The sequence below is a fragment of the Camarhynchus parvulus genome, chromosome 4 (assembly GCF_901933205.1).
Source record: "Camarhynchus parvulus chromosome 4, STF_HiC, whole genome shotgun sequence".
NCBI lineage: Eukaryota > Metazoa > Chordata > Aves > Passeriformes > Thraupidae > Camarhynchus > Camarhynchus parvulus.
This window is the reverse complement of record NC_044574.1, coordinates 43,298,907-43,321,281: the sequence shown is the minus strand read 5'-3', so window position 1 is coordinate 43,321,281 and position 22,375 is coordinate 43,298,907. Positions and strand designations below refer to the sequence as shown.

Below are 22,375 nucleotides of genomic sequence, written 5' to 3'. Positions count from 1 at the left end.
GGAGCTTCTGCAGTGAAAGCTTAGTCCTGTTTTTGTGAGTTGTCACCCCTGCCCAAGAATATCTCACAAAGCAGTGCTAGGGTAGTGATGCTGTTTTAACAGTGGGCAAGTTCAACTGGAAAGTAAATCCATAGTGAAACAATCTTCTAATATATGTGGCTTTTGACTTGAACTTCTAAAAGAAATTAAATTTTATCTACAATTCTTATGAAGCCATTGACTTCCACTGAATCCTGGCACACGTGTGGTATGACGGTGCAAGGTAAGCAAGCTGAGTGACTGTAGGCTTGAACTGGGAAATGCATTATTGCAGGGGTGAAGAATGCAAACCCACTGACCACAGCTGAAGTATTGGGCTTTCAAAACACTGTAGGAAAAGGGTACATAAGGAACATGTGCTCTTGGTTTCTCCCTGAGATTCACATGTCCCCTGCCTAGGATCACTGCTGCTCAGAAGGAACTTGTCTGTCAGAAATGGTAAGAGTGAGCTTGAATGTGCAGTTGCCTTAAGAAAGACTGACCAATGTGGCATTGTGTAATCCTCAAACTTTTGCAATGGCTTGAAACTGCTGGAGTCTCTTCACCTGGAAGAAAAGGTGGGACCAAAGAGATTACTTGCTAAAACCTGTCTGTGTATTGTTTAATACCGGGGAAAGGAAGAATTACTTCCATTTTGCTCAGCAAAGCAATTGTTCTAATGGGTAGCCTCAGTGAGGAGGGTTCTCTGTTCAATAAGTTATTAAACTGATAGTAGCCTGCCTGTAGTACTGTAGCTTTCTTTGTCACTGCTCAAATACATGTGCTTATGAAATAATTCAAGCTCATATCTTATATTTAAAATTAGCTTTTTAGAGCTAACCAAATTTAGAAACTTGTATCGAGAGATTGTAAGAGAAAAGACACTTCAGCATTTCCAATGGGAAGTAATTATGGTTGTGAGGCTTTCTGATCCTCTTAAAAAAGCATTATAAATATCTTAAGGTTGTAATGTGGCCTTTATCTAGATGGACAGTTGTCAGGATGGGATGTTTTTGTTGTTTGTAGAGGAGGCCATACCCACCTTGTAGAGACTTGTCTGTGACAGATTTAATCTATATTAACAAATTGTTACATTAATTCTTACGGTGTTGTGTGAGGTTTCTTAGGATGAAGAACTCAAAGCAATCAGTAACATTTTCAGATACGCTGTTGTAGCTGCTGTACCAGAGACTTGGGGAGCTGTTTTGATTCTCAGTGACTGTACTATAAGTTATCTCTACTCCTGGCTTGTTTGAAACTTGTTGCTCATGTTATTTTGTTCATCTGAATTCTACAAACAGCTTTTGTGCTCTAAAAATGCTCTTTGGCCTACTTCATGCTTTTACAAGCCTCTTACAAAGAACATTTCTGGTTACAAAATGTATCTGTATTTTTATTTGGAAAGAGATCTACACAGGCAAGAGTATACTTATACACCATTAACATCACAACATCATTAAAGTAACAGCTTTTTTTTCAATCTTCAGTCAACTGGTTTTCCCAGAAACCTTATCTCTAGTCTGTCTGTCCTTTCAAAAATGATCAAAGTAATGTAAAAGGAAAGCTAAATGTTTGCTTCAACTCTGTTTTGAACTGAATGGGGGGATATTCACTTTTTATGCTTTGCTTATCTGCTCTTGTTCCTTGTTGTGGTGTTACAAAAAGTGAAAGCTATTGTAATTATTTAGCATTCCTCATCTGCAATTACATTCAGGGTTTTTTTTTCTTAGTTTGGTTATCTTTTCTATGTTGCATGCTTGGTGTAAGGGTTGTACTAGTCACAAATTTTTTTATATTAGTTGTGAATGTTACCATATTTTATGGTAGCTCCCACCCTGAAATTAACCAAACTACTTGTTGCTAAGCTGTGTCAAGATGAAAGGGTTTTTTTATTAGAAGATCTTTATTAGACAGAGGATTTGACTGCTGCTTGGTTTATATTTCTCACATTTCTTACTGTTTGTTGCTCTTTGACATCTTTGTGTTCTTTCTGGTTGCTCTGGTGTTAAAGGCAGGGATACACAGAAAACAGAGTTCTCTGTCTGTGACAGTGCTCTTGTTCATCTCCCTACACGTGTTTTACCAACATCCTTCCTCTTCATTTCCATGAGTCTTGTGTGGAAACTAAATGGCCAGGGACAAGGAGGGTGTTCACATGTTTTTGTCATCATGGCAATAGTTTGAAGGGAGTGAAGGAAGCGGCTTACCCTGTAGTGTAGGAGTAGCAGGTAGGATGGCTTGTGCCTGCCTCAGAGAAGAAGGGCATAAATTGGTGGAGAAGCAGTGGAAAGGGAAAAGGATGTGTTGCTGTTTCCAGCAGGGTCCCTGCTCTGAGGCACAGAGCAGCAGTGTATGAAGCTGGCACTGCAGTGGCCTTGGACAGAAAAGCTCAGTCTGTGGTTTGCCAATCTTTTGTTTCTCGTGGCTGAGACTGCTGGCACAGAAGCATTGCCTTTTACACTTCAGCTGCCTTTCTAAAAAAAAAGTGTAAGAAGGGAGCAGGAGCAGCAACAATTCTGTGCTGTCTGCTCTTGGTGGTGTATTTCTGTAAAGTACTTGTTCCCAGCATAAAGTGGGCATTCAAGTTTTTATAATGGCTGTAGGTGAACAGAACTCTGTTTTCTGAGCAAATACACTCAGTCTCATCCCTTGATGAGAATCTGTTTTAAAGAGAATAGCTACTGGAGGAGAGAGAGTATTTGATATTCCAGGAGGAGCAGAGAGATCAGGAGAATCTTTGCAGTGTTCCCGTGTAACACTGGTTGGTAGGACTGAGATGGGTCTCAGTGTGGCTGTCTGATAACATTTCTTAATTAAGTGCAGAGATCAGATCTAGAACAGAATAAACCTGAAACAACTTTTTAGTTCAGGTTTTCCCTGTTGTTGCTGTTCACGGCAGCATAAATCCCTTGGTTCAGTCAGGAGCAGTTCAGCTATCAGCAGTGTGTTCCTATTACTTAATGAATAGTGTGTCTTACTGTGCTAATTAAATAATTATACATCTTGCTGCCTTTTAAAAATACTAAGGGCTGTAAATTCAAGCACTTAAGTGATAAATAATGCTAAAAGCTAGTGTTGCCTGTTCAGTTTTGATTTGCCTTTCTTACATATGCATCATGGTAGTTTTATGTGATGGTGGTAATTAATTGCAGGGTTTTGTTTTGAGAGCTTAACTAACAGAGTGCTTAATTTTGAGCCCAAATATAACTTGGTTATTGTGACAGGAGTGTCACAATTAATTTTTTCTCCTCCTTTTATCCAAACTCTGTAAAATTGGGGGATTGTAATGAAGATGACACCTTTTTTCAGGTGGTGTAAATCGCTTTATTTCCATTAGATCTGTTCAGTCATTAGATTTGTGTTCAGCCTAAAGAATCAGATGCTCTGTGCTCTGAAGAAAAGCAGGGTTTACAAAAGACAACGTGTTTTTTTACTTCTCATAAGAAAAAAAATGCTTTAAAAAAAGTAGTAATCCTGAAACCTGTCTTGAGCATTTCATTAATTGGAAATCTTAAAAAAATAACAGTATGTTATGTAGTATACCAACTCATCTAAATGCTATCTGTTCTAGGGAGGTGCATTTGTTGTTTATTATAGGCGGGGCTGCTTGATCTGCCTATTATTAAAGTTGCCTAATACTTCCTACTGTAAAGACCAGTTTTCAGTTGTTTATAACTCAGAGTCATTTTAGCCGTGTGGGCAAAATATTTGCCTGTTGAGTGTTACATGTTTAGGTGAAAAAAATCTAAAGCTAAAAATTTAAAATTAATTTGCTAACATGTTTTGGAAAAGTTCAGGGAGAACAAACCCACAGGGTGAGGAAAAGTGAAGAGTTTAACTTCACATCCGGACTGGCTCCCAGGTCCTCTGCTGTCCTGTTTGGGTTCTGACTTTTCAAATACAATGCCATTATGCAAGTCTCTTGTTTGGCTTGCTCTTTCCGTCTTTTCCAGAGCACATTTGTGCTCATGACTGGCAGCAATGAAAACAAGTCCCCTTGGCTCCGGCACAAGCGGTTACAGTCCGAGTGCAAAGCGCTTCCTCGGGATGACCTCAGGGCCGCCCTGACACTCTCGAGGAATGTCCATGCTGGCTCAGAGCTGAGCGTGTCCTCTCCAGCTGCTGCTAACCCTGCCAAGCAGAGATGTGTGCTCTGATGGGAATTGCCTTTTGCTGCACTGGAACTCTTTTCATTCAGTGAATTTTCAGCTTAAATGACTGGGTTCTGGCATTACATTCCTTAAATTTTCCTTTTGTTCTAATATTACTTTTTTCAATTGAGGTGACTAAAGCAGGCTGTCCTGCCAGACCAGTAGGTCAGATCTCAGGCTGCAGAACTGTGAGCAGGAATGGTGTAACTCTGCAACCATGGGCCTGGCCCGGAGGAGGCCACCTGGTTCCCACTCTTCCTCTGGTTCCTGACTCCCAACACCTGAGCAGACTAAATAGCACAGGTGAGGCACTACACAGGTAAGAAATGATTTTGTCCTGCTGCTCTTGCCTTCCCACTTCTGGTTGTATCAAGGTGTTTTCTCTCTCCCGTGCTCAGCTCAGAAGCTCTGGTAGCTTATTAAGCAGGACTGGAAGTGAGGTTTCTTCTTCCTCCCTCCCTCCTTTCTCAGGAAAGGAAGTTTCTGTTTCCACCTTTGGAATTTGCTTTCTGTAAAAAGTAGTGGTGGGGTGTGTGCGCTGACTATTAACTGACTTGAGTGAGGTTCTTCACCTTTACTCTTCCTGGGAAAATGTTTTTATTTTAGACATAGGATTCAATCTCTTGATAGAATATTTTAGAACCATTTGTATTTGTTTGCTGTCTTATCTGTGGATGGTACTTTGGCTTTCGGGCATCCACAACTCACATGCGCTACTGCCTGGAGCGCTGTAACCCAGGGCTGTGATCACATCTTAAATTCGTCTGCACTTCTCTCACACCGTCCGCTTTGGAGTCACAAGGGGCCCGCCTTGCCTGCTTCCCCCGAGCTTGCAGGGCTGAGCCGGCGGGGAGCGCCGGGGTGAGGGATGCAGGATGGACCGAGGGATGCGCTTGCTCGGGAGCGTGGGCAGAGGGCGGAAGGCTTCAGCCGTGGAGAGGAGCCCGTTCCTTCCAGCCGGGCGCGCTGCCGGTAGCACTGCTGTCCTGTTCCTATAGAAATAGTTGCTGTGAGTGCGGTGACAGCGTGCGGGCAGGGATGGCTGCATGTGTCGATGGAGCAGCTCAGCCGGAGCTGGCTTAGACCCAGTGCCCCCGGAGGAGCCACTGCGCATCTCCGTTCGCCGCGGCGGCGGCACCGGCGCTGGGTCGCGGGTCGCTCTCCTCCCGCACGGGCTTTGCGGTGGCACGGGCCGGGCAGGGGGATCGAGGCCCCGCGGCCGGGCCGCTCCCCGGGCCACCGCCGCCGCCGTCACCTGCCGCGGCCCCGCCCGGGCGCGCCTGCGCTGCCCCGCCCCGCGCTCCGGCGGCGCGGCCGGGCCGGGCGCGATGGGAGGAAGCGGCGGCGGCGGCACCGGACCGGGCTGCGCCGCGTGCTCCCGCGGGCACCGAGGTGAGCGGGGCGCGGGGACCCCCGGCCGGGCGGGGCCTCCGCGCTGCCGGGGAGTGCGGCCGGGCAGTGCAGGGCGGCGGGGTCGCCGCCATCCTGCGCGGGTCCTCCGCCGCCTTCCCGAGACGTAGGAGGAGGGAGCGCTCCCGGGGAGAAGACGGGCTCCCCTTCCCACTGGACCCCGGGCCCGGCCGGCCCCTGGCGCGGCGGGTGAGCCGCTGCCGCCGCTCCGCTCGCACGGCGCTGTCCCGGCTTTCTCCGGCGGGGCGAGCGCTGCTCCCAGCACGTCCTTGCAGGGACAGCGGAGTCGGGGCGCTCCCACCGGGCCAGGGCGCGTCTCGGGCGGCGGGGTCCGGCGGAGCCGGAGGGCAGCGGGCGCGGTGTTACCCCGGGTGCAGCCGAGCCGCCAGCGCCCTCCGCGGTGCCCCGTGGCCTGCGGGATCGTGGAAGGGAATTACGGAGTAAGGATCTGTCGCGGCTCCTCGGGTGGTCCCGGCGGCGGGGCACCGCAGCCTGGCACCAGGTCCGGGCGGAGAACACAGCGGTGCGGCTGGGGCTCCTCCCGTGGGAGCCCTTTCCCGGCGGGGCGGGCGCGGCACCTGGGAGCCCGAACAGAAAATAGCTGGGGTCGAGCCCTCCGGGCCAGCCCCGTCAGGTCCCGGCCCGGCTGGCGGGGGCGCGGTGCCGCACGGCGCTTTTGTGGGATGCACTGAGCGGGGAAGTGCGGAGTCGCTGAATAGCGTGAGCTGCGTGTTCTTTGTAACCCGCAGATTTTGGCAGGATCAGGGGATGGTTATTGGCGTTTGCAGCTCTTCTGTCTGCAGTCAGCAACTAGTTGCTCCCTTTGCCTTTTGTAGGGTTGTTGTTGAGATCCAGACACCCAAATGCTGTGGTTGAGCTCGGCGTTATTCTCATGAGAACTTGGAGGGTGCCTGGTACAGAAACGTGGGCAGGGGAGTGCATAAGGTGTGAGTTAAAGGGAGTCAGTCGTGTCTTGCAGTATGAATTATGAAATGCCCTTCAGTGCGTTGTGCACCTCACCTGTTAATTTGTGTATGCAAACACAATCTGTGTCCGTCTCAGTGGCAACTGCCTTTTTTGCAAGAAACAAATTACTTTAGAGTGCTTCTCTTACCTGGGGAGAAAGTTGTCCCCACCCTCTGACTTTTAAATTACATTTCCAAGTTAGATTAGCTTGGCTAAAACAATGAATGAGACAAAGAAATAAAATGTTTCTTTTATGCCAAATATGGACACAATTAAAACGTGCAGTAAAGATGTTACTTTAGAGCTTTGGTGCTTCTCTGGCTGTTTTGGATAACGAACATGCATCAATGAGGTATAATTGCAACATCTTAAACGTTTGTTCTTTGTTTCATTTTTTTTCCCCTTTAATCCTCTGAAAAGTGTGGAGAGGCTCCTTAGGAGTTAAAATTTTGCTTGGCTTCTATTATGCATCCTGGTCCCAGCGTGTCTTGGTAATCTCACAGTTGGAACGTCTGCCTTGTTCCCCACCTCCTCTTGCTGTACTTCCTGCTCAGAGGCACCTGCTGATAGCAGCAAGCAGCCCAGAACCTGTCCTGGCTGCCAGCTTCTCTCCTCTCCCACCCACGGTGCTGGTGGGAGCCTCCGCTGGGAACAGCTCTGAGCCGCTCCTTTGGAGAGGCCGCATGAGAAGGGAATTCTGACCAGTCTCCTGGTATCTGGTAACTCGAGACCGCCATCCTCTCACAAGCAGGTGACCTCTGTCACCTGGATCGTGCTTATCTGTCAGAAAACAAAGCTGAATGCCAGCCTTTATGCTGTGCCTTTCCTTTCGTGCCTTCTTTCCAAATGCTGATTCCTCCCCTTTCCTGGTTCTGGCTGTTACCTCATCTAAAGCAGCACAGGGCTTGTTGGATTGAAAACAGTTTTTCCTGTTCTATCTATCTTTACATCTAGGCTGGGATGTTTTCTTCCCCGTGCCTTCTCCACTCCTTTCACTAGGAGTGTCCCTTGTCTAGCGCAGGAGCGCTCAGGTCTGAGATCAGTCGTTTTCCACTCCTGTGTGTTAGTGCTGGGACTCTGATGATTCATCTCCTACGACTCTGTTCCATGAGGATTTGATCCTGTTTTTCCTAAAGCATATGGATTTATTGAAAGTCTCAAAATGAGGTTCTTGATTGTTGCCTGGGGCATGGTCGGTCAGTCTGTCTGTGTCTTTTTTTAAACTTTTTTTGGTGAATGTGTGGGAACCCAAGTTAGAAAATAATAGTGTTGAATACTGCTTTGTATGATGGTGGAAAACTAGCTAATACATTTTTCATTTTTAAATAAGTAGTAGGGAAGAAAAGTGTTTTTCCTAGTTGAGTATTTCTTTAAATTAATGCAATACTTAATTGCTTTGAGTGGTTAATCTCCTTCCACCACCTTGCACCTGCTTTTTTATGCCTCTCTGCTTCTATGATCATGAATTTGGGAGGAGAGGCGTGAACATACAGAGCCCTGTAATAGCAGCTGAGTATTAATGCTGACTTAAATTTGAAACACTCTATCCTGATCCACTTTCTTTGTAGCTTCTCTCCATTTTACCATGCCATTAAAATATTTTCCATAATGCCTGTGATTTAAACCTCATACAGGTTATTTATAAATGTTTTCTATTCTTGTGAACACCCGGATAACGTAAGGTATGAGATCGGAAAATCTGAAGCATGAGAGAGGAGCTCATTGCTACCTGAGCAAGGTTTTGAGAAGAAAAGGTACAGTGGATGATTTTGTGTTGTTTTCCATTGATTTCAGTGAAGCTGTGAGTGGCTGAGTCCTTGCAGACCAAGAGAGAATTTGCCCTAAGGCTCATTTCTGTCGCTTGGGTCTGTTTGTTCATGTACGGTCTGGTGATGGATCTCTGGCAAAAATAGTGAAGTTTTTTCATCACTATTATACAATGTCAAATTGATCTGGGTTTCTATTAGCTCCGTGTGAACCCTGCTGAGGAGGCATACCACTAAGTCAGTGCCAAATTTCTGATTTGATGTTGTTCTTGTGCCAGTGCATTACTTGAGCTTTTTCTGGTGAGGTTTCCTGAGACTGAGTTTTGCTCAGGGGCTCTCTTTCTTCTATCTAAGTTTGTATTGTGTGCCATCTTTGAATTTTTAAATTTTTTTCTTGTAAATTCCCAAATCTTTTTTTTGAGATAGCTTCCAAATTTCCATAAAATCATGAGATTTCTCATTGGTATGTATTTGAAACATGTCAATTTTTCTCTAAAACTTATAAGTTAAATCTGTTTCAATAGATTTGGTTTATCAAAAGTGTGGGGTTTGTGGAAGTCATGCTCTTACCTGAAGGTTTGCTGCTAATAACAACATTTTTATTTAGAAGGCGTCAGTATAAGAAAAGTGCTAAAACCCATTGTGATTCCTGTTGTTTTATGAGATAATCCAGAGGTTAAAACTTCCCAAAGTATTTAAAGCTTTGCATATGTGCAATGCTTAGGATGTGTAGGGTCCTGTTCCTCCTACCAGTTTCTCTGTCCTTTCTCTGTTATTGAACTGGCACTGTTAACCTGGATGCTGAAGTAAATTATCAAGGACAGCTTGATCAAACTGTGGTCTTTCTTCTGTGAGTGTATTTTGGGAGATAGTGCAGCCAGACCAATAATACTTTTAAGTTCATGCTCAGTGAACACAGAGACTTTAGGGACTGTACACTATTTTTGCCCTTATTTACATTTGTGTGAAAAATACAAAGGCAAAAAAAGTAGTACACTAGGCTAGACAGTTAAATCATCAGCAAATTTTTAGCTATTTTTATGCAGCTTGGGTTTGAATCATGGGTTTAGGAGATTCAAACAGGGTCTATTTGATGCAGTTAATCCAGTACCATAGTTAGTACTGTGTGGAGTCAGCTTTAAAAGCATTCCTGAAATTAGCAGTGGAATAATATTTGTTTTAATAGTTTGAAATAGCTATATTCTTTTACAAAATTGCACTGAATGGAGATTAATAGGTAGTTTTGATACCCACTGTGGGTGATTTAGAGGTATTCTTGTGTTTATGTATGGCACCTGAAGCTGTTGGAAATCTTGGTGTGGATAAATGTTAAACAATTGCCCTGTGAAAGGCTTTTGATTCACTAAATTTCCCTTCTGGATTGAAAACTTGATAGCTGTTGTACCTTTGGTGTCTTTTCAGCACGAGGGACAGTGTCCAGTGTCTGTGATCTGAGTGTCCCTGTTGTCCTTTGTCACAGGTTGCGGAGATGGTGCAGTCCCCTCTTGTGCTGCCGCTGCTGGCAGATAGGCTTTGAGAGGGCGTGATCCCAGCGGCTGCCGCGCCGACTGTTCCATGTTCCAAACCTATCCAAGGAAGTAACACTCTTCCCTTCGGGGAGGCTGTAAAATGCATGTTATGAATTGTCTCTCCTTGGTCAATGATAAAGAAAATGGGGCAATTCCAGTTGCGACGGGATTAATGAGCGAGGATACGACGACAGCGCCTCAACTTTCTCAGCCTGCAGCATCGCGGCCCCCCGCACCATGTCCCCTCACAGGGGCTCCCCCAGCCCCTCCGCTCCCCCCGGGAATGCCGCCCCCTCCACCACCCCCTCCTCCACTGCCTGGCCCCAGCGTACCTCTGCCTCCACAGCTGGTCAATGGGCACGACAGCCACGGCAAAAAAAAACGGATGCGGAGCTTTTTCTGGAAAACTATCCCTGAGGAACAAGTCCGTGGTAAAAACAATATCTGGACGATTGCTGCACGACCACAGTATCAAATTGATACGAAGACAATTGAGGAACTTTTTGGGCAGCAGGAGGAAGCCAAACCCCAGGACTCTCGAAGCCGATCTTTAAAGTCTTCGTTTAAAGAGACTAAAGAGGAGGTAAGAATTAAAGTAAAACCTCTTTTTTTACATAATGCTGTAGGAGTTGATGTGAATTCTGCCTCGCCTTTTTCTCTGTCATGTTTCATCCTTACGGCAAATTTGTCCTGATTCAAAGGAGAGGGGAATGATGGGAAACATAAACCCTTTGTTCTTAGTGGCACATATTTGTTTTTCAAAGAGCTAACTGTGTTTTATTATTTTAACTTGCTAAGTGCTGTGATTTGATCACCTGTTAAAATAAATATGAATAAGCGGAGGGAGCTGAAAGCATCTGTATTTACTCATGTTGGATAGCCCTTGAGTTTCCAGTGTGGAACACAATTGTATTGTCTCTTCAACTCCTGCTCTGTGTTTGTGATGCAGGCAAGATGTTGCACATGCAAACATGTACCAGGCAGGAGAGAAGAGGGTCCTATTTGCAAGGGTTGATGCTGTATTTGCCCACAGTATCCTAGAGACATCAGGAAGGGAAGCAAGGATATAGAACATAATATAGTGATTAAGGGTATTCGTTATTTGATAATTTTAAAGTTTCCACTTTCATAAACATGACTTTCCTGCTAAGAAAAACTTTACTTCATCTTCCCTGCTTTTTCTGGACATGAAGATAAGCTTCCAGGAAGGTCCCAAGATTGTTGCTCATTTCTGTTCTGGTGGTGAGGAGTACTCTGTAGTGAGTACTCTCAGATTCAGACACTCTCCAGGGAAGTGATAAGTAGCTTTTCTAGTTCTTAAATCCTCATTTATAGACAGCCTCTTTGTGAAGCCTGAATTGAATTGTCTTAAGTGATCTTTCTCTGAAGTAATTGGAGGGCTGAAATGCAGATTTAATCACTAGTGTGTGTCTACATACATGTTGGCTTGTAAACAAAATGCAGAGGGCATGGGGTTAAGAGATGTAACAATGCATCAGTTTTCAGTGAGAAAATAGGGACATGAAGTTGCTGATATCTTGCAGGATTCAGGAGATGTCAAAATAAGATCAGAAGGGACAAGATGAGAAACCAATGCACTGATAGTATGCATGTTGTACATATTGAAATTTAAGGTTTAAGAGGGCATGTGTATCGTAGGCTCAGAAACCCTGATGTTGGGAGGTAGTAATTGGGGCCATCATCAGAGGTAGTCATTAACCTGTGTGCTGTTTTCAGGCTATGTTCATCTTTGAGTCAGGAGTGTAGTGAGTGCACTTCCTGTGCTGAGAACAGATGTACGGAGCTCTGGCCTCCTGCGTTTCCTCAGAGGCTCCCCCTTTCAGGACTGCTGTGTGATAAAGATCTAATTCTAGTAAATATTGCAATAGGTTTCATAAACTGAATGTGGCCCATAGTGTGCAATAGGTAGGTCAGAGAAAACCCCAGTGTGCTCTAGAACTCATGCAGTGATAGAGATTAAAATCAGAGGAGTACAAAACGAGGGATTCTCCATGATACAATGCCTTTGGAACAAAACCCTGTCTTGCTGAAAGTTATGGTTTTCGTGTGTCTGTCTGGAGCTGATACAGTGGTGCAGTGCATTTGCACTGCTTGATGCCTGTGCTCCCTGGCTCAGGGCTCCCATGGTGACTCTGCACGTGGCAGGTGGTGAGGCAGCAGGACTGGCTCTGAGTGATGCCACTTAAGTGACAATGTGTTCCACTGGCTCGCTAAGCTTTGTCACGCATGCTGCAGCAGTGTGTCAGTGGTGAGCAATTTCTCATGGGCTAATGGACTTTGCAGTCCTATCTGCTTAGCAAGGAGGGAAGGAGATAATCCTGAGGAGCCGAGTGTTACTGGAAGTCCAGATGGGCAGCAGCTCACGTGCCTCATCCGCTGCAGGCCTGGTTCAGCAGGGGCTGAGGATGGGAGCGCAGGCCTGGTTTGTGACTCCGTGGATTGTCAGCTGCCATTGATTGCTTCAGTGTGGATGGCTATCCTCAGCTCACGCTGGTAAAACCTACAGAGGCTGACAGGAGCTGGGGTGTGAGGAATCTGTGTGACCTGGTGGAGTGTGCTGGTGTGGGGCTGAGGGAGCTCTAGTTCTGCTTGTGGCTGTTTCATAAACCAGCAGGGCCAGGTGGATCAGACATTTTGAGTTTCAGGACCTTTGTTCCTTTTGTGTACAACTCAATTGATTTTAGTGCTTTATGGTCCAGCAAAGAAAAATGTTCTTAGACGTTTACGTGGTGGAATTAGCCTAGTTGGCATCATATACCAGCAATGAATTTTCAAGACAACTTCAAGTGTGTAAACTCAACTTTTACTTAGATCCAAATCTGAAAAAAGCAGCATGTGTCCGAAGTGCTGTACAGAAGGGCAGGGCCAGAGAGTGCTCTGTTGTCCCTATAGCCTCCCTCTTGGTGCAAGGTGTAGCTTCAGTGGGAGCAGTGAAGAGTTACTCTTCAGCCAGTGTTGAGGGCACTGCCCTACAGACTATGGAGGAGATTTGGGGTTTCATACCTTTGCCAGAGATCACTGTTGGTTATGAAATGATGAACAATTTTGGTAAAAGTTCTACGCATGTAGGAGCTTACAACACTGCATGTCCTTTGAATTCCTCACTCGACAGGGAATTTACATGTAACATCATCACTATAACAGAAGTCCCTTTTGAGGCTTGAGTCAAACTCCTACAGCAAATGCTTTCCTTTTTGTAAACAAGCCCTCACCAAACCCTTAGGAGATTAATTAACATGTTTCCTTGACTAAAGGCTTAATTTGCCCTATGGTTCCATGTAATTTGAGGCTCTGAAAAATAGGGGGTGCAAGGTTAAGTTTACACGCCAATTTACTTTCCCCATCCTTCAGTGGTGTCCCAGTGTGGCACAGCAGGCACTCAGCCAGGCTGTAGTTAGCCTGGCAGCAGAGTGGGCAGAACAGCTTCTTGTCAGCCAGAGGAACTGCTCTTGCTTTCTCCTTCAAACCGTGCCTCTGCTCCTGTCTCTGACCTCACCTCACCTGTCCGCTGCCTCTGGACGGATCATGTAATACACATATTACACCCTCTGTAAACATATTTAAGTAAACAGCTCAGCAGAGTGCTGTGGGGCTCTTAGTTTGTTTTCTACTGGAGCAGTTTCTGCTCTTTGAATGAGGTTTGATGACTTTGAGGAAGGATGCAGTGAATTCCAGAGCCTGTGCAAAGGGACAGTGGGAGGAGAAGAGAGAAGGAAGATGGAAGGAGTGAACAGGATGTCTCTTGCCCCCTCTCCTAGACATGCCTTCTCTGTTTGCCCTGTGCTGGCTCTGATGCTTATTCCACCTTCTTGAGATCTGATTCAACCTGTTAATCCAGAGAAGAACTATCAGCAAGAACCAAATGAGATGAGTACCAGTGCCTGCCTAAGGGAAAAAGCAGGCTAGGAACGTGACATGGGAGGATGACACAGAGTGGGGACGGCCCTTTAGTAAGCTGCTAGGTTCACTCTGCTGCACTGTGACTGCAGGCATGGAGTGATGGTTGCTATGTTGTAATGTGAAGTGGAAGCTGAAGCAGGAAGTTATTTATATCCTTCCTAACCTTCAGCACCCAGACTGAGCCACCAGGCTGTTCCATGCTTGCTGTAATTTGTAAACTGTGTCCCACCATGTGAAACCCCATTATTCTTAGGCAAAGAAAACCCAAAATGTCTTGTTTTACTGATCTGTTATAAATCCACTTTGTTGTGTTTCTCTTCCTCATTGATGATTTCATGGCAAGAAACTCTTGTTGCATCTCTCCAGTCCCTACAAAGTCAGTTTTGATGTGGGTCTTTTTGTGTCTCCCAGAACACTCCTCTGAATCTTTCGTATTGATTGCAAATTTGTGTTGGGATTCAGGAGTAGATATCCTCTTACCATCAACATAACTTCACCATGGTACTCAGGCTAATTTTCCTCTTCTCACAGTACCTTGATAACTGAGTATTTCTGTGGTGGATTAACATTTGTCAAACTGAGGCCTGTTACTGTGTGATCTGTGCCTGCTGCAGATTTTGGAAATATGCTGGGTTGAATATTCTGGTGATGAAAAGTGGATTGATGAGTGAGTTTCTGTCCTTGGTTTAGAGATTGCAGTGATTATAAAGTAGATGTGGCAAGTGATGGCAAATGACCTGTGATGTTTTATATGGGCTTGCAAAGTGCAGGTGTGGAGATGGTGGAAAGTATCTGAGAGAATTGTAGTATTTCCAGTTTCAGAGAGTATAGGATGAGAATGGAGAAAGCTCTCCTGAATTTATCTAAAGTAAATAATAAGAAACCATGAGAGGTGTTTTTTTGCCATGGAGAATCCCAGTGGGACTAGGAGTGCCTGTTCCCAATTCTCAGTTACAGTCCAGTGTAACTTTTTGAGTCAAGAAGTCCAGGGGTATTACTGGTGGACAGCACTTCAAAACCTCTTTGGGTGGCAAACAGAGACCTGGAACGTGCTGTGCCGGCAGCAGCGTTGATGGTGTGTGTGAGCAGAAGACGGGAGCAGACTGAGCAGAATTTAGAAAAAGCTGTGGTAATGTTCAAAGGGTAAAAAGCAACAGCAGACAGTGCTCTGCATGAACAAATTTAAATGAAGTCTCGGTGGAGAAGAGTAGACATTGTGAACAGATGTTCAGGCTGAGCATGAATCTAATATGCAACTGAATGTGGGATGGAAGATAGTGCATTTGTGTGCAAGGAGTAGGAACTTGTATTTATGGAGTATCTGCCAGGTTCCCTTTTCTCCTCCTTGTGCTTTCATCTGGAAACTCCTTGAAGGTAGTTATGTAATGACAGCAGTTTCAAACACTTCTGATAAGCTTGGAGTAGACACCAAGCAAAGAGTGACCAAAAAGTGAGACTTGTTCTGATTGTGTGGTTAAACAAGAAATCAGAGAAAAAATAGAGAACAGTCATATACAGAGCAAGAAGTGTATGTTAAATCCTGGTACTTAAGAACAGCTGTGACATTTTTTTGTTGTGCTGATAAGACAAATGCAGCTGTATATGTTCCCCTTTGTTGTTTTTCTTCGAGGGAAGATATTAAAAAAAATTATGTAATTTGTTTGAGGTTGTACTGTAAATCTGAGTTGTGCCATGGAAAACAAAGGTTTACTCATCTGACGATCAGTCTCCTTGTAACAGTTACTGTGATTTAAAAAATGTACACAGGATTAACTCTGAATATGCTTAAAAGCCCCAAACAAACCAAAAGCCAAATGATGGTAAAGCTTATAGGCTTAAACTAGTACAGAGAAACCAGAGAACTGGGGGTGACTGGAGCAATTGGAGACTGGAGCTGCAGTTAGAGAGGTCAGTGAGAGGTCCTTGCAGTAAAACATTTGAAAAAGATTAGATACTGCAGGGGGAGAGATAGTTGAACCTGTCCTGAGTTAAGGGGCTTTTCCTTAATGATCTGTTGGGGGCTTCTCGACTCTTAAGATAACAGGAGAATAAACCACAATCTGCCCCCTTATCTCTGCATATGCTAAAACTGAAGGGCTTCAGGCTACCAATCATCTAATTAAAACTAATATGCTGATATTTCCTGTGTTTTCTAGTCTTCACTGTTTTCAGAAGAGAGGAAATTCCAGAATTTCAGAAAACTTTTCAATATGACTCACTATTTTCAGCAGACGAAGAGCCTGTCTCCTGGGTGGATGTTGAGGATAGCCCATTAATCATCCCTATATTTTCACTGTCACCAGCTGACTGCAGACTAATTCAGTTTCGTGATAATGCCAATGTTGCATTTATATATCTACTTCTAATCTGAGCACTGTCACAAAGGTCAAAATGCCTTTCCAGTTGTCAAAACCACAAACACATGCGAGTCCAACAGTAGTCTTGAATATCTATGTGTACTGAGCTCTTTTATTGTAGCCATCAGGTGGAACTGTTCAGGCGAAACAATTCTCTTGTCCTTGTAAATCTCATGACTTCTGTAGCTGTTATCACCAAAATAGCCGTGGTAAAGTTGTAACCTTAAGGACACAATTCGCTGAAACAGGGCAAACCTCTCAGGTTTAAACTTGTATGCTGTTACAGGAAGAAAAATAAAAGAGGCACTTTGATTTTAAAATTTTTTACAAAATTAAGTGGAAATACTGTGGTTTGTTTTTTTTTCCTGTCTGCCTAATCTTCAGAATTATATATGTAAGATGATATAGCAAACCAACTTTGAAATACCAAGCTGGGAGAGCTTATTTTATTATGGATTTCTGTTTGCTTCTAGGTAAGCAAACAGATTTGAGCGTTACGTATTTCAGGGTTTGATTCAAGATCGACTTACTTATCTTCCCCTGAGTCAGTGTGGCTGTTAGTTGGCATGAATTAAATCAGTAATGCACCTGACCTCTGCTTAGAAATCCCATTTCTGCTTTTCTGCTTAGAAATCCCATCCTCACGTTTGTCACAAAACCTTTGAATTTACATGGATTTTGAAGTGTGGTGTTCACTAACCTTGGGGCCTTCAAATGCAATATAGTGATTATATTGCAACCTGATAAGCAACATTTTGCAGATGCAGGGTTATGAAATAAGCAAGAAGAATGTTTTTACTTTGTAATGAAATAGAAATATTGATTCTTTCCTTCATTATATGTTACTATGGAATTTTTTGCTTCACTTGGAGAAAGGTGATGCAAGTGTGCTATATATTTCGCTGGTAAAAACTAGTTTTGTAGTATATGACCTTTGTTGATAAGAGGTGACTCTATATTTATTTGGTCTGGGATTTGGTGCAAACAGTTATCTGTAGCAATTTAAGAAATGATATCTGCATTATATGCTATTTTCTTAGGTATTATTAGATTAATCTCTTGCTTTCTCTCTCAGGTTTCCATTTTGGATGCAAAACGAAGTATGAACATTGGGATATTTCTCAAACAATTCAAAAAGTAAGAATTCTTTTTAGTTCTCATAAAATATATACATTGTGCTCTGTTCCTTGTGGAGTTTGCAGTTTTATGCAGTTTTCTCAAAAGTAATTTGGCATAATTTGTTTTCTAATATGTTCAGTTGTGAGTGCATTTATGACTTAGCATCAAACAGAGTTTGCTGATGTTAAGCAGTTGAGGTGAGTTTTCAGGTATGGTTAAGGGAAGCCCTTTTACCTCATGTAGCCGTGCCTGTGAGCTGCCTTTTGCTGGCTTCCTCTCTGTGTAAACAATTAGAAAGGGGCAATGGGAGCAACATTTTCAAGCTGTTCCATTGCTGTCTGTATTTACTGATAACGTTGCCCTTCGGTAAAGGCATCACTGAAAATGGTGTCAGAGCAGTGCTGCTGTGGACACTGATGCACCCACAGCCTCTTTATAACTCTGTTAAGTAGCCCAGGCGTGGTTTTTTCAATCTGTGTAACTGTTCACCGTGCAAGTGTTAGAAATTTGTGTGCTCAATTGTTTTTTCAAGGTCTGCCGAATCCATCATTGAAGATATTTATCATGGAAGAAGTCAGCCTTATGGTTCTGAACTGCTACATGAATTTCTTAAATTATTACCAGAAGCAGAGGAGGTAAATAATGGTTTTATGTGGAACTTATTTTTTGTAGAGTTCTGCTGACTGGGATTCTAACATGAGGTTCTGTAAAAGAGGAATCTCAACATCTTCCTGAGGCTAGGGAACAGGGAACCACTGAGTGCAAATGTTTAATCTTTGTTTGACTTGTGGTGTTGAGGTCACAGGATAGTCATTCCCTTCAAGTAATTTCACCTGCTTTTAAGGAGTCGATAAGACATTGTTTGTTTTTATGATGTCCCTTTTGTCCCGTAAACAGCAAGACCTGGAGCCTTCCTGTGTGCAGATAACTCCTCTAGGGAGTTAGAAAATTCAGAATTGAAGTGTATTCTAAGCAAACAAATTTCACTTCTTTGGCACCTGCCTCATGCCTTCCCATTGCAGTGCCTGTGAGCTGAATATTGGTAACCCTGTGCTACTTAGTGCCTTTTTGCCTTCAGGTTCACTGCCTGCTTGGTTCATCTGGGTCTGGTCACTGGGTTTCAATAGGGCAGAAAGGCAGCTGCAACATTCAGCACCCATGGAATTTGCTACCATGGCTTAGTGCTCAAAGGAGACGTGTTAGAAGGCACAGAATTGCCAGCAGTGCCTTCTCAATGCTCCTGTGATCACCATATGACCAACATCCAAGCACAGCCTTCTCCCCTCCTATCCCAAACTTCAAGTCTATTCACTTGATTAAAGAGGTGAAGCTTCATCAACTGACCGGGGAGCTCTGCTTAATGATGTACAGTTCCTTGCCTGCTCACTGTTGGCACTGACCCATTTGTGTATACTTGAGAGAAATGTAAACCACAAACCTGACAAAATTAGCATTAGAATTGCTTGGGTGCTTCACATCAAAGTGAGTGGCTGAAACTTGGGAAATTGCTAAGTTAAGGTCCACGTACAGATCAACCTCAGCTTACATGCTTTACCACTTCAAGGTCATACTGCCAAAGCACTTTGTTTCCTCTGTGCAGCAGCAAATCTCAGATCCAGTCATGAGTAGAACATGTTACAGTCTTTTGCTCTCAAATTTATGACCCTAAATTGAGCTGCCTTTGCAGAGAATCTTGTAAAAATTATGTTATGTTAGTATACTTGATTAATATATCTCTTAGAGTTGGGAGGATATCAACAAGTTGAAATGTAATCAATCAAAAAAAAAGGTGACAGTAGTTCTGGGACCTCAAAACCATTCCCTCTTCCCTCTTTGTTTGCATTTTAGTACATATTCCATTATATAAACAGAATTTATCTCCTTCCTCTGAAAGTCAGACAGAGGAGAACAGTGGAGTACTAACTTGAAAGAGAGTGACTCCTAGTTAACTTTGTGTATAGTCAGAAAATTAGACTGAAAGAAAAGTACTTTTTCTTATTTTCCTCTTTCTGGCTTAGATCTTGGTTGTTATTTTATGACAAGTAGAAAATCTTTCAGATAGTGTAGTCTATATGATGTAAATGTTGTCATTCAGTTAGAATTGTAATGTAAGTTGTTGAATTTTATCAGTTCTGTCTGCAATGCCCAACTAGATGCATTAGCTGTCCAATGCGTTCTGCTAAGAGTGAAAAAATATGTTTATTTATTTGACAACAGATTTGACAACAGGCCTCTCACTCAAGACAGTGGGGCCAGAGGATTTAAGAAGTGCTTTTAAGGAATCACTTGAGAAATTAATAGATATTCTATGATACAGGATGGTATTAGAAATAAAGGGATATTAGACATGAGATTTGTTGCTGTTCCCAAGGGAAGACTAAAGAGGCTGCTTTCCAGTGTGCAGGTGATTGTATGTATTTAATTAATTGCATGCATCAGAAATGGGAAAGACTCTCTTTGTTACTCTTCTCATAACTGTTGAGCTGTTTTGGATTTTTCCCCTTGAGAGCTGGATGGGTGGTAGCAGGCAAGACAGGGATGTAAGGGCCTGATGCTTCTGCTGGTATGGAAAAATGTTTCCATGCCTTTATGTCATCATGCTTGGTGTGGTCTAAGAATAAATGGGTCCAGTAACTCATTTACTACAGTAGTTTCTAAAATTTTAGTGTAGACAGTTAAAAATTTTGTTCTTTTTAGGAGCCTCAGAGCTTTTTGGGTTTTTTTCACCCTTTTTTCTCTAAATGTGTGTTCATTGTTCTTCTGCTATATCCTCTTACTTTTTCTTAGTTTGTCCGCCTCCTAGACTGAATACCTGTCTCCTAGAATAGTGATTCACCATTTGCTAAGGGAAAGGCATCTGAAGCTTACAGCCCCACATACAAATAATCCAGAACCACTAGAGATACCAGGTGAAGTGGTGTTATTTGTTCTGTGTTCCCTCTTCTGTTTAATACTCCCTAATTCCTTCTTTGTCATATCACATGAGATAGCTTTAGCAAGCTGTCATCACATTGGCCCGTCCTTGCACAATGTTGCACCCATCCTCAGCAAGGATTCCCCGGGCTTGCCCTTTCCATGCTTCCTGTTCTCTTAAGAGCCTGCTTTGTTGTTGTAAGAGTTGAGAATTGCTCTGAGCAGGTCCTTGAGCACTCAGGTCCTGAAAGGTTAGCAGCTATTCAGTTCCCAGGGCAGACTGTCTTGCTGCAGCCGTGGATGGGCTTCTGCAGTTCCTCTTTGTGTGCCCTTCCAGCAGCTCAGGTATTTACAGACACATATGCCTGTGTGCAAAGGTTTCATGCAAGCTGCAATGAGGGCCAGGTGCCTTCTGTGGGCTCTGCACTGGTAACTGTGCTTTGAGATGCCTTCTGCTTTTTCTTTTCTATTTTATCATACATCATTAGTCTGTAAAAGTGAAAGGAGGGAGGGGAGTGTGTGATGGTGTTTGCAGGGGTCTTAGGATGAGGGAAGAGACGAGAATGTTGACTCCATGTTTCAGAAGGCTTGATTTATTATTTTAGGATATATATTATATTAAAACTATACTAAAAGAGTAGAAGAAAGGATTTCATCAGAAGGCTAGCTAAGAATAGAAAAAGAATGATCACAAAGGCTTGTGACTGACCGAGACAGTCTGGACGGCTGGACTGTGATTGGCCATTAATTAGAAACAGCCACATGAGACCAATCACAGATCCACCTGTTGCATTCCACAGCAGCAGATAACCATTGTTTACATTTTGTTCCTGAGGTCTCTCAGCTTCTCAGGAGAAAAAATCCTAAGGAAAGGATTTTTCAGAAAATATCATGGCTACAGGAGTACCTTTCCTCCTCATAGCTGTAGAAAGGGAAACTCTGGACTATTTTGTTTCTTCTTTTTTACCAAGAAGTTTAAGTTTACAGTTTACCTGGTGTGAATAAGCACCAGCTTTGTACTCCAATTGTATCTTATCTAGAAGTGTTGTGATATCCAGTCACATTACCTGAATGTGCTCCATGTCTCTTGTTTGACTTTTGTGACATATTTCAGATCATTTCAGTTCATTGTATCTCAAGCACCTGATGGTATTCCAGCTCTTTGACAACAGAGGCTAGGTCCTTGGGCTAACAAATACATTTAACATCAGTTGTCTTTAAAATTATTCTATTTGCACTGTTGTAATGTGGCAGCTCTATTTGCATGCAGAAATAGGTGCCAGTACTACTAATTTTCTAGCTGTTTTCTATGAAAAATTCCAGCAGCTATCAAAGTTGTGGAGATTTTTGCATGTAAATGGCAAATACAGGCTCCTTACTGAATGTTTTTCTCAAACTATTAAGACTATTTACTAATAAGACTATTATTGAAATATTGGCACTGCTGTGAAGTCTTTCCTACAGCATAAAATGTTTGGGTATTTTCAAATGTTTAATTTGAAAAACTTGACAAATACTTGAAGCTGGCCATGATGGAGCTTGCTGCAAGGCTCCACTCAATGTTTTGTCCAGGGCTGTCTGGGTGTGTGGCCTGGCCACTATACAGTGGTTAGAGAAAAGGCCAAGCAACTTTATAAAAATTTTCAATACATTCACAGCTAGGATGAGATCACTGATTTTATTTAAGCCTTCTTAGAAGTCCTGCTGTTTGTGCCATACTGTGCTAAGCAGTTTTGTAAGGAGAAAGAAACACCTATTTAGAATCTCCTTTGCTTCATCTTTCTTCAGTTTGTTGTTTTTCCAGGGAGCCTTGACTGAAGCAGTGGTCTTCTCTGCCATATCTCTTCTGAAAAGATTCCTGGTTGTTTCTGGATGATACCCTGTTGAAATGGCTGACAGCTTTTATTTACTGGCATCCTGACTAGAGAAGCTTTTAGCTGCTTTTATGTGCGTGTTATTGCACTCTTCAACAGGCCCAGACTGGCAAAAGTTGAGAGAGTCCAGTGTTTAACGAGCTAGAATAGCCAGAATTTGTACTTTAAATACATACAGAAGGGAGCATATCACACTGGTAATCAGCTCACCCACACACATGCACTCCCAGGTTATCAACAGTGTCTTAACTTTCCTTATAATGTCTCAAGCCTGTCCTTTGCTCATGTACTCTGATTTCAAACCCCGGCTGTCTGTCACCTGCTTTATTGGGACTGTTTCTGTCTGCTCTA

The 22,375-nt window shown here is 43.4% G+C and overlaps 1 protein-coding gene across 2 annotated transcripts in view; it reads left to right on the top strand.

Annotated features, from left to right (window-relative positions):
- Positions 1-5,471: 5,471 nt before the first annotated feature.
- The window catches only part of FHDC1 (FH2 domain containing 1), a 36,950-nt gene continuing 20,046 nt past the window's right edge, over positions 5,472-22,375 (top strand). The window contains exons 1-4 of one of the 2 annotated variants that reach the window (XM_030948196.1): positions 5,472-5,561; positions 9,792-10,423; positions 17,194-17,255; positions 17,770-17,872. In XM_030948196.1, coding sequence (XP_030804056.1) covers positions 9,941-10,423; positions 17,194-17,255; positions 17,770-17,872 — 648 coding nt within the window. In that variant the 5' untranslated portion in view covers positions 5,472-5,561; positions 9,792-9,940. Of the gene's footprint in view, positions 5,562-7,972; positions 8,300-9,791; positions 10,424-17,193; positions 17,256-17,769; positions 17,873-22,375 lie in introns of those variants that run through there. The other variant, XM_030948197.1, reaches the window with a different exon arrangement.